Source organism: Drosophila busckii, chromosome X (genome assembly GCF_011750605.1).
Source record: "Drosophila busckii strain San Diego stock center, stock number 13000-0081.31 chromosome X, ASM1175060v1, whole genome shotgun sequence".
In the NCBI taxonomy this organism is placed as follows: domain Eukaryota; kingdom Metazoa; phylum Arthropoda; class Insecta; order Diptera; family Drosophilidae; genus Drosophila; species Drosophila busckii.
In genome coordinates, this window is record NC_046608.1 from 13,511,624 (window position 1) to 13,532,439 (window position 20,816).

The 20,816-nt window shown below is 37.9% G+C and overlaps 1 protein-coding gene across 2 annotated transcripts; it reads left to right on the top strand.

The window, feature by feature from the left end:
* The first annotated feature begins 1,021 nt into the window (after positions 1-1,021).
* On the top strand, positions 1,022-20,565 carry LOC108607061 (glutamate receptor-interacting protein 1). Of its 2 annotated transcripts, none has more exons than XM_017997675.1 (10): positions 1,022-1,721; positions 12,340-12,459; positions 14,613-14,825; positions 15,215-15,405; positions 15,604-15,926; positions 15,994-16,157; positions 17,322-18,462; positions 18,539-18,741; positions 19,489-19,967; positions 20,039-20,565. In XM_017997675.1, the coding sequence occupies exons 1-10, from the start codon at positions 1,544-1,546 to the stop codon at positions 20,138-20,140; spliced, it is 3,114 nt and encodes a 1,037-aa protein (XP_017853164.1). In that variant the 5' UTR covers positions 1,022-1,543; the 3' UTR covers positions 20,141-20,565. The 2 variants fall into 2 exon arrangements, with proteins under 2 accessions (XP_017853164.1, XP_017853163.1); XM_017997674.1 differs by having other exon boundaries at positions 1,023-1,721; positions 15,212-15,405.
* Positions 20,566-20,816: the final 251 nt, after the last annotated feature.

The following is a 20,816-nucleotide window of genomic DNA, read 5'->3' on the forward strand; positions in this document are numbered from 1 at the left end:
ATTCATACAGGCAAACAATTTTAATTCATGTTTTGAAACCAAAAGAAATCATAGAAGAGACCTAAATTATAGGAAATATTGCAACTTTTTTTTTAATAGTGGAGATATTATTGTGCATACATACAGTCAGGATCATAAGTTCTATATATGACTTATTTTTTAAGGTGCTTGTGTGTACGAATAAATGTTGTGCTCAGTGTATAATAATCTGTAGAATATGTGCTTATAGGGTTTATAGATTATATACCTAAGAGCTTTTTTTTTAATTAAATATAAATATTTATTTGAAAATATGAAATTTTAATCAAAAATAACAACTGAAGTTTATTTTCCATTTATTTTTATCCATTTCTTATTTATGCAAGTCATTATATATTTTTTTTAATTTACTGAAATGTTATTATAAAATTGTACCAAATGACTGATGAATTTGATGCATCAAAATGTTAATATACAAAAGTTTTGTATGTATGTATTTATACTCTCATAACTCCTCTTAATTAAATTTTGTAATATAAATTTTATACGAATTTTTATTAATCAATGTTCAAATAATATTAAGACTTGAAATTTAAAATTTTTGTGTAATTATTATTCTAACATACACAATATTATTTACAGGGTATCAAGCAGCGTGGAAATTACTTTGTTAGCTTTCTGCTTGTCGCAGGGTAAAAACTCAAAAGTAAAGCATGCACACAGACAGTCACAAGAGAAAGAGAGAGAGTGTGCAAGAATAGACATGCTGGCAGTGAGAGAGCGCGCATTCGAGAGTGCTTTGAAGTGCAGGCAATGAAAGTGTATTTGCCGGAAAACCAAAACTCAAACAGAGAGTGGAGTGCCAATAACAGAGAGAGAGAGAGAGCGCCAGCGAACCGACAACAGCAACAGCAATAGCAAAAGCAACTGTGCGATGCGACAAAAGCAATAACCAGAGCAAAAGGCATAGGCAGCAAGATCGCAAGCGGGCCAAACGCTCTCGCTCTCATTGTCGCTATTCGCTGTCGGCGTCGCTGCTGCTGCTGCTGCTGCCGCTGGGGGCGCGCTGCATGGCGGCTTCTGTTTCTGACTTTACTGAATCATTGTGAATTTTCCGTCGTGTACGCCGGACGTGCAACTGCCGCAACGTAAATTTCCCCCAAATAAAACGTAACGCGCCGCGACTCGCGAGGCGCAACAAACATTTAAAAATCCAAGCGTGTGTGTGCTCCACATTTACTTTTATTTTTATTTAATTTTTTTGTGTGCGTTTTTTTCATATAATACGATTTGGCTAAAAACATTTTCAACTTAATTGATAATGAATCTAAGCAAGTGCGACAGTTGTGCCAACGGCCAAAAGCGCATGCAGTGAAGAGAGCACAGCTGTAAACTATAAAAATAATACACACACGCATACGCACGCACACATATGCATATGTATGATTGTATGCGTGTGTGCTGATGTGCTAATGATGCGGAAACCCTAGAGCTGGGAGTTAGTCCTGCTTGGAGTTGAACAGAACAGAACAGAACACACACGAACTAGTGCACTATATAGAAAATGAAATTGTGGAAATCAAAGAAACCCATAGGCGGCTGTGTGCCGGGCAAGTCCAGTGCCTTGAAGCAGGAGCAGGAGCAGAACGCCAAGCAGCAGCAACAGCAACAACAACAACAACAACAACAGCAGCAGCAGCAACAGGAGAGCAATGGCATTGCGCTGGCGCCCATGCTATCTGGTAAATATATATATATATATTTACGATTGAACATATGTACTTAAATAGAGCGCCTAATCCCAAGGCACGACCTCGTAAGCCCATTGAACATTGTCCAAAAAAAAAAACACACACACAAATTGTTAGTCTTGTGCCCTAGTACTCTAAGCGATTTCCCGTTGCCTCAGGGTTATCGCATTTCCGCTCAAGGTACGCTCTACCTCCCCCCACCCACCCAAACAATCGAACGGCCCTCAAGTGCTTTTAGCGTGGCGTTTCTAATAATTTTCCACGTTTTTCCCCAAGCATAACGCAGACGCCCAAATGCGTAAAACCGTAAGATACGTACGCTTTAACTATATAGCTATATATATTGTTTGTATGTGTGTGCGTGTGTGTGTGTGCTGCTGGGCCAGTCAGTCGTCTTGGCTGGCAACTTGACGACTTGGCCGACGCTTTCAGCAGCAGCAACAACAACAACAACAACAACATGTTTGACATTTTCAATTAAAAATAATTGCTCGCATTTCGTTTTCATTTCAAAAGCTAAATTTTCACTGCAATTTGTCAATTTCATGTGCGTGTGTGTGTGTTGTTTTGGGTGTGCCGCTCTCTCTCTTTCTTTATCTATGTGTGTGTGCATGGCATGGAAATTGCAGTTACAATGACCTGTCTATGGGCTCTGCCAAAAGTTGCGCAGATTCTTAAAAAATAAGCATAGAAAAAAATAATTAATATTACGATTTTATTTATTGTATATTATGCAAGTTTAACAAAGCGCAATAATAATAAACACAAGCAAAATGCATTTCAAGATTATTATTTTTAAATTCAATTCCATATTAGTTTCAAAATAATAACAAAAAAAAACTTTTATTGCTTATATTTCACAGTTTTAAATATACAGTCCAGCTTTAAATATACAGTCTTACATTTTTATTTTATTGTTTTTTAAAATGTAATACAAACACTTCTAATTGTTTATTTATATTTCCCAAAATATATAGATTCAAAAATAATACAAGAATATAATTTTTTATAGTAAATATATAAATTTCTTGTATACTGAAGTAAAGTTTTAATTAACACTTTTATTATAATTTATACAATAAAATATAATTTGATATACATGCACAATTTTATATTCTAATAAACCATGAATTAAATCCAACATTAAAATAACGCTCCTAATTATTAATCTTAAAATAGTTTTAATTTTTTTATATTATTATATTATTTATATATTTTTGTTGAATTTAGTTGCAGTGTGAATTATTCATTTATAGTTACCTTTAAAAATTTTCTCAATATGCTTATATTTTTTAATTGTAATTGTTTTATTTAATACCAAAGTGTGTGAAATATTTTCGTATATATATTTTTTAGTTTAATGGAGTTTAAGTACTTTTATTTCAAACCATTACAACAACAATAGAAGTACAGTTGAGCTTGCTCTATGCATGGCAAGTTAGCAATTCTAAAATTGGACTAAAGCTTGAGTTACTCTAGACTCAATAGCTGAGATTTGCGACTCACGACTTACGCACAGAGCAGAGCAGAGCAGGGCAGGGCAAAGCTACGTGGATTAAATTTAAGCTTTAATCATGACAGTTGAGAGAGTTATGGCACAAAGCGTTTAACCCTCGACCAAAAGGCGTATGCCGCACATAAATGAATGAAAAAGATACAAAAGTATCTATACAGCTACTTGCAACTGCACAAGCACAAGCAGCGAGTGTGCGTGTGTATGTGTGTGTGTGTGTGTGTGTGGATGGGAGAGCTTAAATTGCATTTGATGAATTTATGGCATGGCAAGCGTAATTAAGCATTTAATTAAATATTTTTTGTTGTGTTGCGGCGCATTGTTGGCTGCAGCTTCTTCCATTGGGTTTATTCCTAATCTGCTTGCGCGGAATGCCACAGATTGGCGCATTCAGTTATGCAGCAAGAGCAGCAGCCCATTAGCAGCTAACAGTGGCAACAATGCATGTGTGTGTGCGTGTGTGTGAGATATATAGACATAGATATCTATGTTATATCTGGCTGGCAATTGACACAAACAGTGTCGGCTACTCATTCGCATTTGCTTTGACTCTTTTCAATGCGCGAACTGTGCCCAGATGTCATTTGTTTACACAGCGGCAATAATAATAACTACAACAACAACAACAACAACAAATAGAACAACAATGAACATATGAGTGCAGTGCTTCTATTGTTGTTGACACTTCACATCGAGAGCGCGCTCGAGTGTAAACAAAGCCTGTGAAAATCGAAAGGTGTTTGCATGTCAATGAACCGTCAAGCAAATGGCAGCAGATTCTATTCGATTTCTCACATGAGTGTGTTAGGTCCTTCAACAACAACAACAACACCCCTCTAGATTCTATATTAGTGTTGAGTTCGGCAATCCATCATGTCATATTTAACTCTCAACAAGAGCTCAACATTCTCATCAATCGGCAATGCTATATCGGTTTCTATATTTAGTTGTCTTTATATACGGCAATGTTAATTAATTAATTAATTGTTTGATTGAAAATTAAATTGTGAAAAAAGCAAATTATTTGATTTATTTTACGTTGCTCAAAACCAAATCATTACAAAATCTTTTGAATTTAACTACAGTAATTGTATTTATAATATATATAGTTAGCATAATAATGTATAGTTAGTCAAATTGTTTTGTATATTAACTATAAATTAGATTTTTATTAATCATAATATTAATAGTAATAAAATACTTACTTTTTAAAGTGCAAAATAAAATTTATAAAATTTTTATGAGCTCTTTAACAATTACAAATATTCTATGAAATTAATAATATAAATAAAAATTTAAAACCTTAATATAGTAAAAATTTTAAAATTAATCAAAATTTATATGCATGTCTTTGGCTTTTTAGCTCATGCTATTTATTTATAGCCAAGTTATTTCCATTATGCCGCATTTATTGATCATTCTGTTAGTTGTGCATAAGTTAAGCCTAAATGCTTCATAAAAATGACAAACTGACGAAGCGAAACATTCTATAAAATTATGAATATAGAAATTCGAAACATGCTGCTGCTTGTTTTTGTCGATTTTTATGCCTTGCATGTTTCAAACTGAGCGAACATTGAACATTGGCAACAGCAACAAAATATCAGCAGAAGAAGAAGAAGAAGCGCAATATGCTTTTGCTCAGCAAATGCAAAGGAATTAACTTTATGAGCCATAAATTGTATTAAACAAATTTTGGTAGCGTATTTTGTATATTTTGAGGGTTGCATGCAACGAAATTTTAATTGCCGCTTGAAATAGACTTTGCTTGGCAGTCGAGTTTCCATCAACAGGTCATTTAAATTGTTGGCGACACTTCATTGCTGATGGGTTTATTTTTTGATGGCTTCAAGTACGCAACGAGGAATTGACAGAGAGTGAGAGAGAGAGCACGAGAGATTGGGAGGGAGAAGTCTTGAGGGGTTAGCATATACGCCAGGGAATATTCTCATGCACTCTCGTCAAGCTGCAACTGGGGGGGCGGCGGCAGATTAAGGGGGAGGTGCCCCGCACTGACATAGACAAGACGTCGCGCCGTACACTGAGTAAACATTAAAATGAGAAAAAAATGAAAATTGTTTTCCCATTCGACATGTGAAAAATTGCTGAAATGCCACAATTTAAAACAATCGAACATTTTGTTGTGCCCAAGCGCTTGTATCTGTGTGTGTGTGTGCATTTGTTTTTGTTTTTTTTTTTTTGCCAAGTATAAACAAATGCGTAGAGCTGCTGCTGCTGCTGCTGCTGTTGCCATAAGTGCGGTAAGAGCCACAGAAGTTGCCTCAACAGTGTTTGACGCAATTGAAAAACCAAAATGAGCACAGCCCGACCACGCCCCCTACCTCCCTACCAACGTGTGTGCTCATTTCCCCTTTTTGTATAAACATCAGCAGCAGCAGCAGCAGCAGCAGCAATTGCAGCATTTTCTTGTTTAAACACACGCGCGTCTGCAATTTTGAGTCTGTTGGGATTTGCTTTTGTTTTTGTTTTTGATCGCTGAAAAAATCCTTATGGGTGTTGTTGGTCTCATTAAGCTGCCACGCCAAACGGAAGCAGAATCGCGCGACAACTGCAACAGCAACAACAGCAACAGCAACAACAACAACAGCAGCAACAACAAATAATAACAACAATAAAAGCGAGACTAAGCAGCTGAAAGGCAAATGACATTGACTGCCAGCATAGGCACAGTGGTAAGAACTAGAACAAATTCTAAGCAAATTTGTAAATTGAACTCTCTTTAGTTAAATATATTCATAATCATATCATATATATATAGCCATAGACAATTTAATTTGAAAAAAAATTATATTTCAAATCAAACTCTAACCCCAAAATCAGCTTCGAACTTGTTTAGGGTATAAAACTTTCTATTTTAAAGGCAAGAGCTACATTTTTAAATATTTTTAATGAAATGCAAACAACTCTTAGTAGCTTTACAAGTTCTGCGCTGCCTACGATTTGATTTGAAATATTTTTAAACTAAAATATTTGAAGATTTCAATGGCAACTGCATATTTAACGTATTGGCGGCAACGCTGTGTGCATAACTATAACAAGAACATATATTCAGTTTAATCAAATCTATAGTTGACAGACAGTCAAAAATTCAACCCTAAGCCATAAATTAAATTTTTTTAAGAAATTTGTTTGTAACTGTTATAAAAATATTTAAACGTTGTCAATACATTTATTAATGTATTATTTTTACAACAACATTTGTTATTTTTTATTGTACTGATGTAAATAAATTTTTGTTTTTTTCAGTTTGAATTCAGTTTGGCTGTCGCTCTTTTTTGTTAGCAAATTTAGCTTGTCTTGACCACTGTGCCTGCATGTTTGTTTTAAACTTAGTTGCTGTTATCGTTGCACTTTTTGTTTAGTGCACAAAAGTTGGCGTCAACAGCAGCACTAAACACTAATGAACTCGAAAATCTATTTCGAATTGAAAATGCATAAATATATAAGAGAAAATTCGTATCACACCCTAGACTGCACACACACACACACACACATACGTAGAAGCGAGCGAGGGCTATGAACATTTTCTGCATCTTTTGGTCTTGAAGGCTTTGGAGGCAGAGGCAGGGAAACTGTCACAATTTCAACGTTGCAAGCTATATATAGTAATGAAAACAAAAACAAATACAAATAGAATATACTTGCAGCCCCGATGAGCATTAGCAACATCATTATTATCTTTATGCAGCAGCTACGATTAATGTAATTTGTTGTTGCAACTTTTTGTTGCTTTCGTCTGTGTCGTCTACCGTTCGGATTAATTTGTATAGCGCTTGTCCCAGACGCTCTTTGCTGAATGCAATAGCAGCAGCGACTACATAGCTCCAACCAGAGATACATTGCTCACAGCTACAGATACAAAGATACAGATACATATGTATCTTTGTCTTGTTGCCGTTGCTGTTGCCAGGCGCAGCTCTGAACTGCAACAGCAACTGTCGTCGATTCCTACAATTGCTGCTAACGTTTCAATTATGAATTGCTGCTATTTTTTTTGCTTTAAGCTAAACATATTTTTGAATTAGTTTTAATGCACATTATTTATATAATTATATATATTTCTTAAGCTTTGAAATTGATTTAAATTCCTTTAATTAATTAATCAATTACAAAATTTAAAGTATAAAATTTGCTTATTCTTTATTTATTTTTGAAATTAAATGAATGAATGTTTTTATTTTATTATATTTTTTAAATTAAATTAAATTAAAGGTCTTCATTTTATAAAGAATTTAATTAATTTTCTTTAATTTGGAATATTTATTAAATTTCAAAGTGTAATTTCTTAAGCAAACTTAAATATTTAAATTTGTTAATTAATAAAATAAATATATTTAATGCATAGTTATATTTACAAAGAAAATATTTTTTTTTTTAAATATATAATTTAATATTTTGTTCTATTAATTATGCATTAATTGAGTTTAAATGCAATAAAGGAATATGCAGCTCCTATTACAGATATTAATTAAATTAATTTCTAGCTTGAACCCATTTCAAATTCATAACGCTTCAGTTACAGTGCTGGCCAACAATTTACCCCCAGCTCTCAGTTTTCGTTTCTCAATTTATCAGGGAACGCCTCTCATTGTGTCAATAGCAACAATTTGTATATCAAACAATAAACAAATTGCAGCTGACTGCGTCGCTTATCAACGAGACAAGAGAGAAATTGGGAAAGTAAGCCCGGAGAAATCTCAGTACACTACGTGCGGGGTGTGTGTGACCGGCGATTGGTTATGGACGATTAACATTTTGGGCACAAAAATCTGTGCCCCTTGTTGTTGCAGTTGTAGTTGCAAGTTGGATAAATAAGATAAGCGCTAAACTACTTTAGCATGAGTGGGAATTTGTTCACATTTTTGGACAAGTATGTGTTTTATTTAGTGAGTGGCGAGGGGCAAGTGGCGGAGGTGGAGGGGCGTGTAGACACTGTGTCGACTTCAATGCGCATAAATCAATTTTGTTGCAAGCTGCGCAAATATTTCAGCAGTGAGAAAGAGAGAGAAAAAAAGGCGTAATAATGAGAGTATACACTCGCATATGAATAAAGTTATATGTGTGTGTGTGTGTGTGCAACAATATGTGGCATGTACGAGTGTCATGAGGCATGACTCTTGTCTGTTTAACCCTTTCGCTTTTTTGCTTTTGCTTTTTTTCTGCCCTGCAGCTACATTTCAGGGCTAGACAACTGCACTTAACAAATTCATGTTAATTTTAGTGTACATAGTAAATTATTATAAAATTTAAATAACATTTATATTTGCTGCTTTAGTTAACATACAAATGTTAAGCAGACAGTGCCTCATATTTTATATATAACTGTTAAATAATGTGCATTAATTTTATTTTAAATAATTTGCATAATATGAAACTAATTAAAATAATCTTTAGAGACTATTTCAATTATTGCATAAGCATTTATTTTAATTAATATCATAGAAAATAATCAGTAATAAATTGTATGCATTATACATTTTTTTTAGTTATTTTTTTATTTAAAAAAAATGTTGCTTATTATAATAATTTCAAACAATGCTACAAAACTTTTAGGATTCAATTCTAAGCCAATAAATAAATAAATGCATAAATTTTCAATTTAATTGATGGCAATTGAAATTTTATAGCTTTAGTTCCATAAGCTGTGGAGTTCGGCTCAAGCCGCAGCTGTTTGCTCAGCCCTGGGGCGCTTTTTTGTCTTTTTTCATAGCATTTATCAAACAAATGTCAACATTTTGCTAAATACTCGAGGATCTCAATGCAGTTGCGCATTCGTTTTGTATTTGCAAAGGGGTCGCCCTCGGCTCTGCCTGCCCCCGTTTGTGGCCTGGGGCTGTTGCACTTTGGCTGCATCCGTTGCCCTTGTGAGAATGACTGCGGTTGCGGGTGGGGGGCAGGGGCAGGGTGTGGGGTGTTGAGGGGGTGAGGTTGCAACTTTGCCTGGGCAACGCCTTGTTTTGTGCCGCTTTGTTGCGGCTTTATCAGATGTTGACATTTTTCGTTTTTTTCTTTATTTTTTTTTGCGCGGAACCACACTTGAGTTCATTTGCAATAATTGGTTTTTCTTGTTGTCTGCCACACACACACACACACACGCACACACAGATACTGTTGCAACAACTACAAATATTCTAAATGCATAAGGCGCAGTAGAGTTGTGAATATTTTTTGACATATTTCTAGCGTAAACGCATAAAACGAAGTAGTAAACACCCACCCCACCCCTGCTGCACCCTACTTGAGGTTAATGGACACTTTGGGGTATTGGGGACAGACTCATTGTATATGCCACAATTTGTTGGCTGAAAGTTAAACAATGCCAATGGCCTAGTTTACAACTACGCAACAAACAATCAATCAATCAATCAGTCAGTCAGTTAGTCCATAAATTGCTTGGCCCATATACAGTAAAATGCTCCATGCACCTGTCAAACTATCCCAGCCTGGCCATATGCCCAGCATACTCTAGTTTAACAAACAGACATCTCAACTTGGGGGCAGCCAGTTGAGTTGAGTTAAGTTGAGTGATGTCTATTTTCAAAGCAAATGTGGCAAAGCGATTTTGCTTTTGCGGCAAATGAACCGCAAATGCCAAGACCCCCCTGTGGGCAAACGATCTGTTTCTTTCTCGCTCTCTCTATCTGTCTATCTCTCTCTCAAGTGCTGTCAGCTTGAGTTGCTTAGCATTTTAATTTGCCAGGATTGTAATCTAACTGCACAAACGTCAGTTAGTGTCAATGTCCTCGTCCCGCTCTACCCCCCCACCCCATTAGACTTTGCGGCTGAGCGCTATTTCCGCCATTTGATCGCAACTGTCGCCGATAAATTTTGCATGCTAAAGGCAAATGCCAAAAGCCATAAGCAGCAGCAGCAGCAGCATTTGGCCATAAAAACTGCTACCAAAAATAGTTTTTAATGCTCCAGCTGGCCATAACATCTTCAACTTTACGCGGCCAAATGTGCATTTTGGCAAATTTGCCTGTTAGATCTCGAAGTTTGTTTACGGCAAATAGCTTAATCGGTTTGCTTAGCATTGCCTTAACATCTGTTAATATGCACGCTATTTGGCATTAATTATAACAATTTAAATTAGCAAAGAAATTATGCAAAACACTTGCGACATACAAAAATATCTTTTTAAAATTAAAAGTTAGATTGATTGTAAAGCACAGCTTAGTCGCTTAGCCCTGTTTGTCTGTATGATAGTTAAGATCTTAGCAACTAACAAATAATTATACAAAATATTTAATATGCTTATACAAAATAGTCAGCTGCTATTTTTAAAATTATTTTAAATTAAATATTGACTGTACTTACGAATATATATATAAAAATGTATACAATGTTGCATACAATTTAAATAGAATAGGTTGTACATAAATAAAGCTAAGATCTTAAATAAAAAATAACAGTTTAAAATAGTTTGAAGATACAACTTTGATTTATTTAATTAATTAATTAATAATCTTCAATTAAATACGAATAAGCCAATTATTTTATTTTCTAGTTTTGCTCTAAATTTGTGTACTTAACATTTTTTGTTATTGTTTTTATAGCATGTACACAAGTTTATTTTATGAATGAATTGCAGCCTAAAAAAAATAAATTATTTGTTTCACAAGAACTTCAGGCTAAAACACACACACACACACACACACACACACACACACATATGTTGCAAGTATTTATAACTGCCAAGTGTTCTACACAATTTCCGCTTTGTGTGATTGCGGCATAAGACGCATGCCCACCCCCCTCCCCCCCGCCCGTTTACTTAAATTATGTAAGAAATAAAAAGAAAAACATTAGCATAAAGAAGATAAATAATTTTCTAGCGCCGCGCACAAAGCAAACTGTAAATATAGAAAAATATGAGAGACTTCAAAGCACACACACACACACACATACGCAAAAGCTAAAAGTGTGAATGCAGCATAATGTGCAACCAAATGTGGCACAAAAAAAAAATGAAAACTAAATGCGCGCAAATTCAATGAAAATAATAATAAATTCAATGCGTGCGCAGATACAGAAACAAAGCCAACTAGATACAAATAAAATATAGCGCAAATGTTAAACACACACACATGTGTGTGTGTGTGCTGCAAGATTTGTTGCTGTTGTTGTTGTTGTTGTTGGGGCAACGCAAATGAAGCGAAACGTGAAAATTTTTCAACATTACGTTTTTTTAGCTGCTGCGCCGCCCTTGTCTTGACTTTTGTATTTGTATTTCCATTTAAATTTTCAGTTGTTGTTGTTGTTTTTTTTTGCCTAATTATTGTTTTTGTTGTTGCTGTTTGTGTTTTTCATACTCGGGCGGGCATTAAGAAAAACTTTATGCGCCATTGAAGCGTTCGAAAATAAAAGTCGCATACGCAGCCAACAACTGCTTACGTCAAAGTCGTAAGTGTGTGCCCGTGTGTGTGTGTGTGTGTGTGTGTGTACACCGGCAACTGTCACAGATTGCGCATACGCCATGTGGTACACGAAAAGATTCAAATATATTTATTTCATTAAATCGTATACACTATAATTTGAATTTTGGAGGCTCTCTCTCTCTCTCTCGCAATTTATAACAAATAAATATTTATATGGCTGCCTGGCGCTGTTTTTAATCAATTCTCAAGAATCCAGCGAGTAAATAATGCCCACAGCCGAGAGGCTAAAGCTCTGGCAGCTGTATCATAAAGATTAATTGACTTATTCAGTGCTTTATTAAATTTGCTTGCTAAACATGCTTATGGAATTTTAATTAAAGTACTGAAGGTCATTGCACATTTGCCACATGGCTTGGGCTAAGGGTCCCCCAGCTGGGCGTGGCCGCATTGCCGGAAAAGCCGCCTGATATTTTGGCTGCTTTGATGTTTTTTTTTTGGTTCTGACTGTTGAATTGAAGAAAATTCGCAGGCATTGCGGACGTTGTACGCTCTGCTTGCCACTGGCGAAATTATGAGGCTGAGTGGGTGGGGTGGGGTGGGGTGGGCTGGTCATTGACCGTTGCTGTCTTTGTCTTTGGCACCTTTGATGTTGTTGATTTTACGCCAACTCACTCATCATCTTTTCCACGCATTTCAGTTGACCGCGCCATGAGCCCCGCACAATCGGAGGACTCGGGCCTTGCCCCAGAGCGTGGCACCACCTATGCCACCATCACGCTGCCACGCAACGCTCTGCACCTGGCCATCAGTTTCGCAGGTAAGTCCCCAAGGCGCATATATATGAATATCTATATATAATATATGAGATTGAATCGCATTTACAGTCTAGCCCGCATATTGGGCCATTCAATTTACAAATCTCTAGCTCGATTATAATTATTTCTCAAACATTTTTGACAGCTGTCAGTGGAAATTAACAGAGATTTCCAATATTTGTAATCATGCTAAATGAGGTTTTTTTCTTTTTCGTAAGGGTTGTCTATGCTGCAAACACTAAACATGTGGGTGCAATATGGCACAGTGGGGCAAAATGTGTTGAGAAATATATAAAAAAAAAATTCAGAAAAATTTATAATTTATTTAGCATTGCACAATAATTATTAAAAATTTTATTTTTCTAAATATTTAGCTCAGTTTAAATACTTTTTTGTAATAAATTTCTTTCAACGTCGAATACACGAAATAAATATATAAAATTAAAAAAAAAACTATTAACAACAAAGCTATGAAAAATATAAATTATATTTTTTTATTGTTTGTATTCTTATAAAATCTAAAAATATAATTTAAACAAACAACAGTAACTGCAAATATTTTAAATGTCATAATTAAAAAATTTTGTAAAACTTTATACATGTTGATAATGAAATTTATTTACGACTATCATAATTTTTCGTATTTATTTGTATTAAATTCTGTGTAATATTTCAATTATCTTTTTTTTATTATATTAACTCGTTTTAAATCGAGAAATATTTAGTATTTATTTTATAAACGCTGAATTAGTTTTAATTAAATTCAAGATTCAGCGATACGACATAAATTCGCCTTGAATAATTGCACTTGCCCCACTGTAGCTTAAAACTCTTTCTATATTGTAGGCAATTGATTTACATATGGGCTGGCCCACTGTTTCCATTTGGAGTATCTTTGGGGTTGCCGATGGCCTCAGCCATAGCCACTGTGATCTTCAAGCCAAAAAGTGGGCCGATATGATTTAGAATGCGGAACGCGTTCTTGTCGATAGCGCATTGTGTGCTTGTTCATATTGCTCGCTACATACAAATTATTATTATTATTTTTGTGGTTGTTGTTGTTGTTGTTCTGGTTGTTGTTTTTGCTTTAGTTGTTGTTGTCGCCGCCGCCAAAATAAATCATCATCATTCAAAGCTGCTTGAGCCGAGCGGCACGCCCGCACCGCCCCCCTGCCCACTGGCGAGCAGGCGTGGTCTGTCGACTGCCAGACATTATAATAGATATAGCGTCTGCCCGAACGACAACGCATCTGCATATAGTCTACGAAATTTTGTGTGTGTTTTTTCCGCTGCCCTGACTAATCTCAACATGTTGCGACAATGCGAACACATTGGCCACGGCTAACCGCCGACGATTCTGTCTGCCTGCAATCGCCGGGGTAGGGGGTGAAACTGTTGGCTTGTGTGGGTGGGCGCCAAGGGAGATTAACCCCGGGCCGGGCTGCTCCAGTGCCCAGTCGGCGAGTCAAAGTACCAAGAGTTGTACCAAGTCCGACTGACGTAAGCGTCTGGCCAAAGTGACGTCTTGTCGTCGTCGTCGTCGTCGTCGTCGCCTTCACGTAATTGTGGCCAAAACGGAGGCGGTTTTAGCTGACTTTTTTGCTTAGCTGGCAAGTTGCCAGTTTGCCAGTTCGCCAGTTCGCGAGCTCATCACTTCGCATGGCTGCCATGCCCTGTAGTTTGTCATAAACAACAAGTCGGCCATTTCGCTTCTTAAGCATTCATTAATTTATGCGTAGCTTTATTATTACTATTATTATTATGATTTGTATATTTTCCGCGTAGGATGTTGCCGGCCATAGTCGCATGTAGAGTAGACAGAGTCCAAGGCAATTGCAAGTCGAGCTGAGCAATGGAATATTAAATTGTAGATTTTACCTTCAGAAATTTTAATCATATGCTAATTAATATATAAACCCAAAAACAGCAACAAATGTTCGATTCTAACATTTAAATATTTTATTTAGCTCTCTTATCACTTTTAAAATTTATGTTTAAAGTAATTTTCTTTTTAAATTTTAATTCTTTAATTTGATTACTTTATTGTATTTTATTTTCGTTCTATATTTGTGTTTATTATTTTCTATTAATGCTAATCATTGCAAGCAATATCAAATATTAATAATAATTCTGCTCTGCTCTTTTTTTTGTTTAGAACGCAATGATCTTTCCTATCCGCCCGTAATTGGCGCACTCAATCCCGTGGGTCATGCAGCGGACTTTTTGGCTCCCGGCGATCGCTTGCATCAGATCGACGGCATCTCAACCATAGGTCTAAGCAATCAGAAGATTATGAGCTTGCTCTGTGGCATCGGTGCGGATGCTGCGCCAGCGATTGTAGAGATTGAGTACTCCCTGCCCGAATGCAGTAAGTATAAGAGAGTTTAATAGATAAAAGCAAAGACTTTACAATAAGTAATCTCTTCTATTCTAGACTCTATTCTGTATTCTATTATATTTATTGGATTTATTAGATTTATTAGATTAGTTTCTATAATTTATTCTATTCTATATATTTTATTCCATATTCTATTCTATATTCTATTTTATATGCTACTTCATATTCTATTCCACATTCTATTCTATATCCTATTCCATAGTCTATTCTATTCTATATTCTATTCTGATAAAAAAGCAAAGACTATACAATAGTCTATTCTATATTCTATTCTATAGTTTATTCCATTCCATATTCTCTTCTATATCCTATACTCTTTGATCAAAGTTACTGATCCTTTGCTTGTTCACTTGCAGCAGTTTCCCAAAATAGTTTATATGTGAGCTCGAAGCTGGCGCAGATTACGGTAGAGCGGGAGAGCGGCTGCTTGGGCTTGACACTGCGCGGAGGCGCCGACTATCCCTTGATTGTCACACACGTGCGACTCCACGGGCCCGTCTACAAAACGGGGCGCATCAAGCCCGGCGATCGCTTGCTGCGCGTCGATAACGTAAGTGTCCCAGTGTGTGTGTGTCCCAGTGTGTGTGTGTGTGTGTGGCCAAGATGGCAGACACCTGCCCGTAGACAGACAGACAGCTTCCGCTATCCGTTTGCTATTTATGTCTGCATATAAATAGTTTGAATATGCATAGAGTTAATGCTCCCTCTCTCTCTATTCCTCTCCCTCTCTGCCTCTCTGCCTCTCTAGATCTCGCTCATTGGCAAGACTCTAGCTGAGGCACAGCAGATCATCAAATGCGGCCACGTTTCCGGTTATACCAATCTAACCATTGAGTATGACGTCTCCGTCGTGCAGAGCGTTGAATTCTCCATGGGGCCGCTGCTCATTGAAATCGAACGCGCCCTCAACGACAAATTGGGCCTGGTACTTTGCAATTATACGCCCAACACAGCCCTGGTCATGGGCATGGGCATGGGCAATGCCTCCTCCGCCAGCACAGACAAAATCGATGAGATCTGCCAAACGGGCATCTATATAGCCAGCATATTGCCCGCCAGCATTGCCGATCGGTAAGTTCTCTGGAGTTTTGTCCTCTCTAGCCCCCAACTTAATTTATTTGATTTGCTACTTTGCCAGCTGCGGCGCCTTATCCGTCGGCGATCAGGTGCTCTCCATTGATGACACCATGATCGAGCATTCGGTCTACAGTCCCGACGAGGTCATGACCATATTGGACACCAGCACTGGACGCGGCTACACTCAGATGCAGATCATGCCAGCGCATGCGCTGGCGCGTCGTGGTAAGTCAACCACCCACCCCCTCAGCCGACCCACTCAACTCAACTCAGCTCAGCTAGTCTCGATTTTTGGCTATCGGAGCAGCTGCATCATTGGTTAGTCCCAAAATGGCAGCACAGTGGCGTGTAGGCGTCTGGCTAATGAACAGCGACAGCTTCATGGCTAAATGACTACCAGCGAGGGTGGCTACAACAGTTGTGTAGTCAAAAGTTTAATTGAATTAAAGATTATAGATTCATTAAATAGATTTTACTGTTTTATAATATTTGCTTAAATTTGGTTTATTCAACTCAAAGAATTAACTGAAATGCATAATATTTAGTTATATATGATAATATATAATAAAACTCGATAAGCAATTGAAACGAAATGCACATTTAGTTCATTTTAGAGTAATTTATTAATCAATAATCATTAGGCAATATTTTTTATGTATATATTTAATTGCTCACAAATACTGATAAGGGTGCAAGCTAATAGGACATAAAATTAATAAATAAAATTGAAAAGAGATTACAGATTATATTAAAGATTACACTTTAATTTTCATAATATTTTACTAATAATTGTTATTGCTCACATTGAAACTAAAAAAAATTAAAAAAGATTTAATAGTTCACATTAAATTCAAATACGAAATTAACTAAAATTAAGAACTTAGTTCAACTTGATGCACAAGTTCAGTTCATTTTTAAATTGTAAATCGTTCATATGAGTAGCTCAGTAAATTAAATTGAGAAATTGCTGAATTGATTATTAACTTAAAAGCTTCGCGCAACCCTCGCATGCCAATCAAGTTGAGTGCCTGCCCAGCAAGCAAAGCGACAATGGGGCAACTGCTTGGGGCTACTTGTGGCCCATAAATTCTTGAGAGCAAGATCGACAGGAAAAATAAACAGAGACCGCAGCAGCAGCAGCAGCAGCGACACTGACACTGCACACATGTATGCATGTGTGTGTGTGTGTGTGTGTGTGTGTGTGTGTCTATCTAAGCTAGAGATTAGAGAGCAGCGTTATTCACACATGGCCATCAGCCCAGCGAGCGTTAAAAGCTTTGACCAAAATGCAGACAGCTGAGCACAAAGAGAGAGCGAGAGAGATCGAGAGATCGAGAGCGTTGGGCAACTAAATTTAGACTCTTATGCTGGTTTTCGTTTGCCTTGCAGGTCATACCCAATTGGGTAGCCCCAAGTACAGCTTCAGCACGCTGGAGTCGCGCAAGTCGACGACGGGGAGGCCGCGTCAGCGATTTGTGCGCAAGAGTTCGCTGCCCATGGAGACGCCGCCGATGACGACGACGACGACGACGACGACGAATGGACACTCGAGCAGTTTGGGGGGATTGTGTCGCGCCGAGAGCTTTCCGGTGCTGCTGGACTGCAGCCAGGGGGCGGGCATTGTGCTGGGCGCTGCCAGCAGCTGCGGTCGGGCCGTGGCCATTGCCAAAATAGTGGCGGACTCGGTGGCAGATCGCAGCGGCTGCATCCAGGCCGGGGATCGCATTGTGGCCATCAACAAGATGTACAATCTGGATGTGCTGGCCATGCGGCAGCTGCTGGAGGGCCAGGGGCGTGGCAGTGCGGCGGCCAATTGGCTGGAGCTGGAGGTGGAGTTCGATATGCCGGATGCGGTGGTGCCCTCCAGTGGCGTCTTCAATGTCAAACTGCTGCGCGTGGGCAAGTGCGGCCTGGGCCTGAGCGTCAGCGGCTCAAGCCATGCGGGATTGGTCATATCGGATGTCAAAATGGGCAGTCCGGCTCATCGCTGCGGCTCACTGCGTCCGGGTGACATATTGCTGGCTGTGGATCAGCATGCCGTGCAGCATTTCAATGTCGATGCGCTGCTCAAGGAACTGCCCACAGGCAGCAGCAGCAGCAGCAACAGCAGCAACGGCGGTGGCGACTATACCACCTTGACCATCAAGCGTGTGGTGCTGCCCGATTTTCTGCCCAATCCCATCTACAGCAACTGCAGCAATGGCGTGACCAATGGCGAGCCAAGCGACTTGTATAGCAGCGCCTACGTGGCCTCCAAGTACGCCGAGGTCAAGTACAACGACTGCATCTCGCTCAAGTCCAGCACGCCCCAGCCGGATTACTTTCGAGCTGCCAGCAGCTTGGAGGATGCCGGCAGCCTGGTCCAGCTGCGACAGAATGGCGGCTGGCCAAGCGGCAGCAGTCGCTCCTTTGCTGCTGCCGCCTCCGCTGCTGCCAACACCCAGAGCCTGACCACCGAGCTGCCCGAGGAGGAGGATGAGCACGGCGAGACGCCGCACTACGGTGGCTACGAGCTCAATCGCTATGCCAGGTAAGCCACCCCCCCACCCAACCCTTGGGATATCCCAAGCTTAGTTGCCAAACTGTAGTTTGAACTTTGTTTTCAGCGTCGACTGCACCGCGCTGCCGCCGCCCATGGAGAGCAAAGTGTACGGATCGGCGGCCAGCTCCAGCAGCAAGAGCAGCGGCAGCAGCTTGCATCAAATCATCTTCACTGTGCGGCTCGAGCCCAAGGGCGGACTGCTGGGCATAACGCTGGCGGGCAGCGAGGACATCACCAAGCCCATCACCATCAGTGGATTGGTCGAGGGTGAGTCTGAACAAACTAAAAAAATAAAAGAAAATATATTTAAACAAGCAGTAAATTAATAAAAAATAATCATAAATAAATAAATGCTAATATTGCTAAATATATATGATAATGATACAATAAATGTACAAATTATGTTAATTAAAGTAACAACAAAATAATGTAATTAATTCAATCAATGTTGTCAAAAGTAAAAATAATAGAATTCAAACTAAAAACAAAACTTAAATATGTAATTATACAGAATTTGAATGAAAAATAATAATAATAAATAATTAAAGTAACAATAAAAACATAATTCATTTATATATATAATTGAAACTGTTTTCAATTGTTTAACATAAAATATATATAAGAAAAATAAAAATCAAATATCAATATGACAAAATGTATAACAAATGTCATTCTAGCTAAGAACAAAGTTTTGAAATTAACTAAAAAATTATTCATGTTATTTGAAATTATTTTACAAATATTAAATTACAAACACATGACAAAATTTATAAATATCATTTAAACTAAAAGCTACAAATATTAAACAAACCTATATGAATTATTTTCAAAATTGTTTTTTTTGTTAAAGCTTAAAAATAATTTTACGCAAATTAAAAAGCATTTCAAATAACTTATCAAAAATATTTGGAAATATTTCTTAGAATTGTAAAATAATATAAAATCAAATGAAAACAAATATATAATTGTGATGAGGATTTATTATTTATAATAAATGATTTCTTACCTTTGCAGGTGGCATCGCGCATAAGAACGGGCAGATCCATGTGGGCGACCAGCTGCTGGCGATTGATGAGCACTCGGTGCAGGGCATGCCGCTGTCGCATGCCACCAGCTTGTTGCACAACCTGGGCGACCTGGTGGACTTGAAAATACTGCGCAGTCACGATATAAGCAACAGCTCCGCTTTGCTGCCCCAGACGCAGGCGATCTACGCCAAGGTGCAGCGTCGTCCGCGCAGTCCCTCGGCCAACACTGAGGCGAGCAACGCCAACAACAGCAATGTAAAGGATCAGGACCAACAGCAGCAGCAGCAGCAGCAACAGCAGCAGCGCATTTTTCACGTAACGCTTTACAAGGATAAAGTTTACGATGATTACGGCTTCTCCGTTAGCGACGGACTCTATGAGCGCGGCGTGTTCATCAATCGCATACGCAGCGGCGGTCCGGCGGACATGTGCGGACTGCTCAAGCCCTTCGATCGCATAATGCAGGCAAGTGAAGCAATTGCCAATCCAAATTGATTGAACCCATTTGATTGATATTGAAATTTTTCTATTTGCAGGTGAATGAAATGAAAACGCAGGACTTTGATTGTTGCCTCACTGTGCCGCTTATAGCGGCCGCTGGCGACAAGATCGAAATGATAATGCAACGCAGCGAGTGAACCTTGCCACACCCACACCCACACACACACACACACACACACATACAAATGCAGCTAACCAAAAATATAAAAATTACTCTAAGCTTAAGTCTTAAGTCTAACTACGCATCAATTTTTTTTTTCGTAATCTTTAACTAGTTTTATCATTAAGCCTAGCGCTAAGTGCCATTTAGTAACTCACTAATGTCACATAGTATACAATATGTCGTACAGTATATATTTATATAGAGAGAGAGACAGTCGACGCTTAGTCAAATGCTGAGTCAGAGCCCACTGGACAAATGCCTTCATTAATTCTTAACGACAATAAGAGTCACATCACCCCTGTGTGCCTACAGTTGCAACTACAAATTGTCTGCCAATAACCAAAAAAAAACAACAACAAAAAAAATAAAATAAAAATGATAATGTGTTTTATTTGCTTAATTCTAGACTCATACAAATACGAATACAAATACATTTGTTTATTGCTAAATAAATTACTATATATGATAAAAAAAATGCACAAGCAAATGCTTGGGCGTGCGTATATTTAATTAAGCCACTGTGCAGCACTTTGTAATTCATTTTTCAATTTTAGGCAAGTCATAATTGTGTTAAAATTTGTTTAATGCCAAGGTCGTGCTATAGCTAAAACATTTCTAGAGAATTCTGTAGCAGCCCTGAGGTGTCTAAC

Excerpts from the sequence above, each read along its gene's own strand:
- LOC108607061 (XM_017997674.1), top strand. The coding sequence starts at position 1,544 with ATGAAATTGTGGAAATCAAAGAAACCCATAGGCGGCTGTGTGCCGGGC. Across the intron at positions 15,927-15,993 it reads CCCGCCAGCATTGCCGATCG|CTGCGGCGCCTTATCCGTCG; the intron begins GTAAGTTCTCTG and ends CTACTTTGCCAG. Across the intron at positions 18,742-19,488 it reads CATCAGTGGATTGGTCGAGG|GTGGCATCGCGCATAAGAAC; the intron begins GTGAGTCTGAAC and ends TTACCTTTGCAG.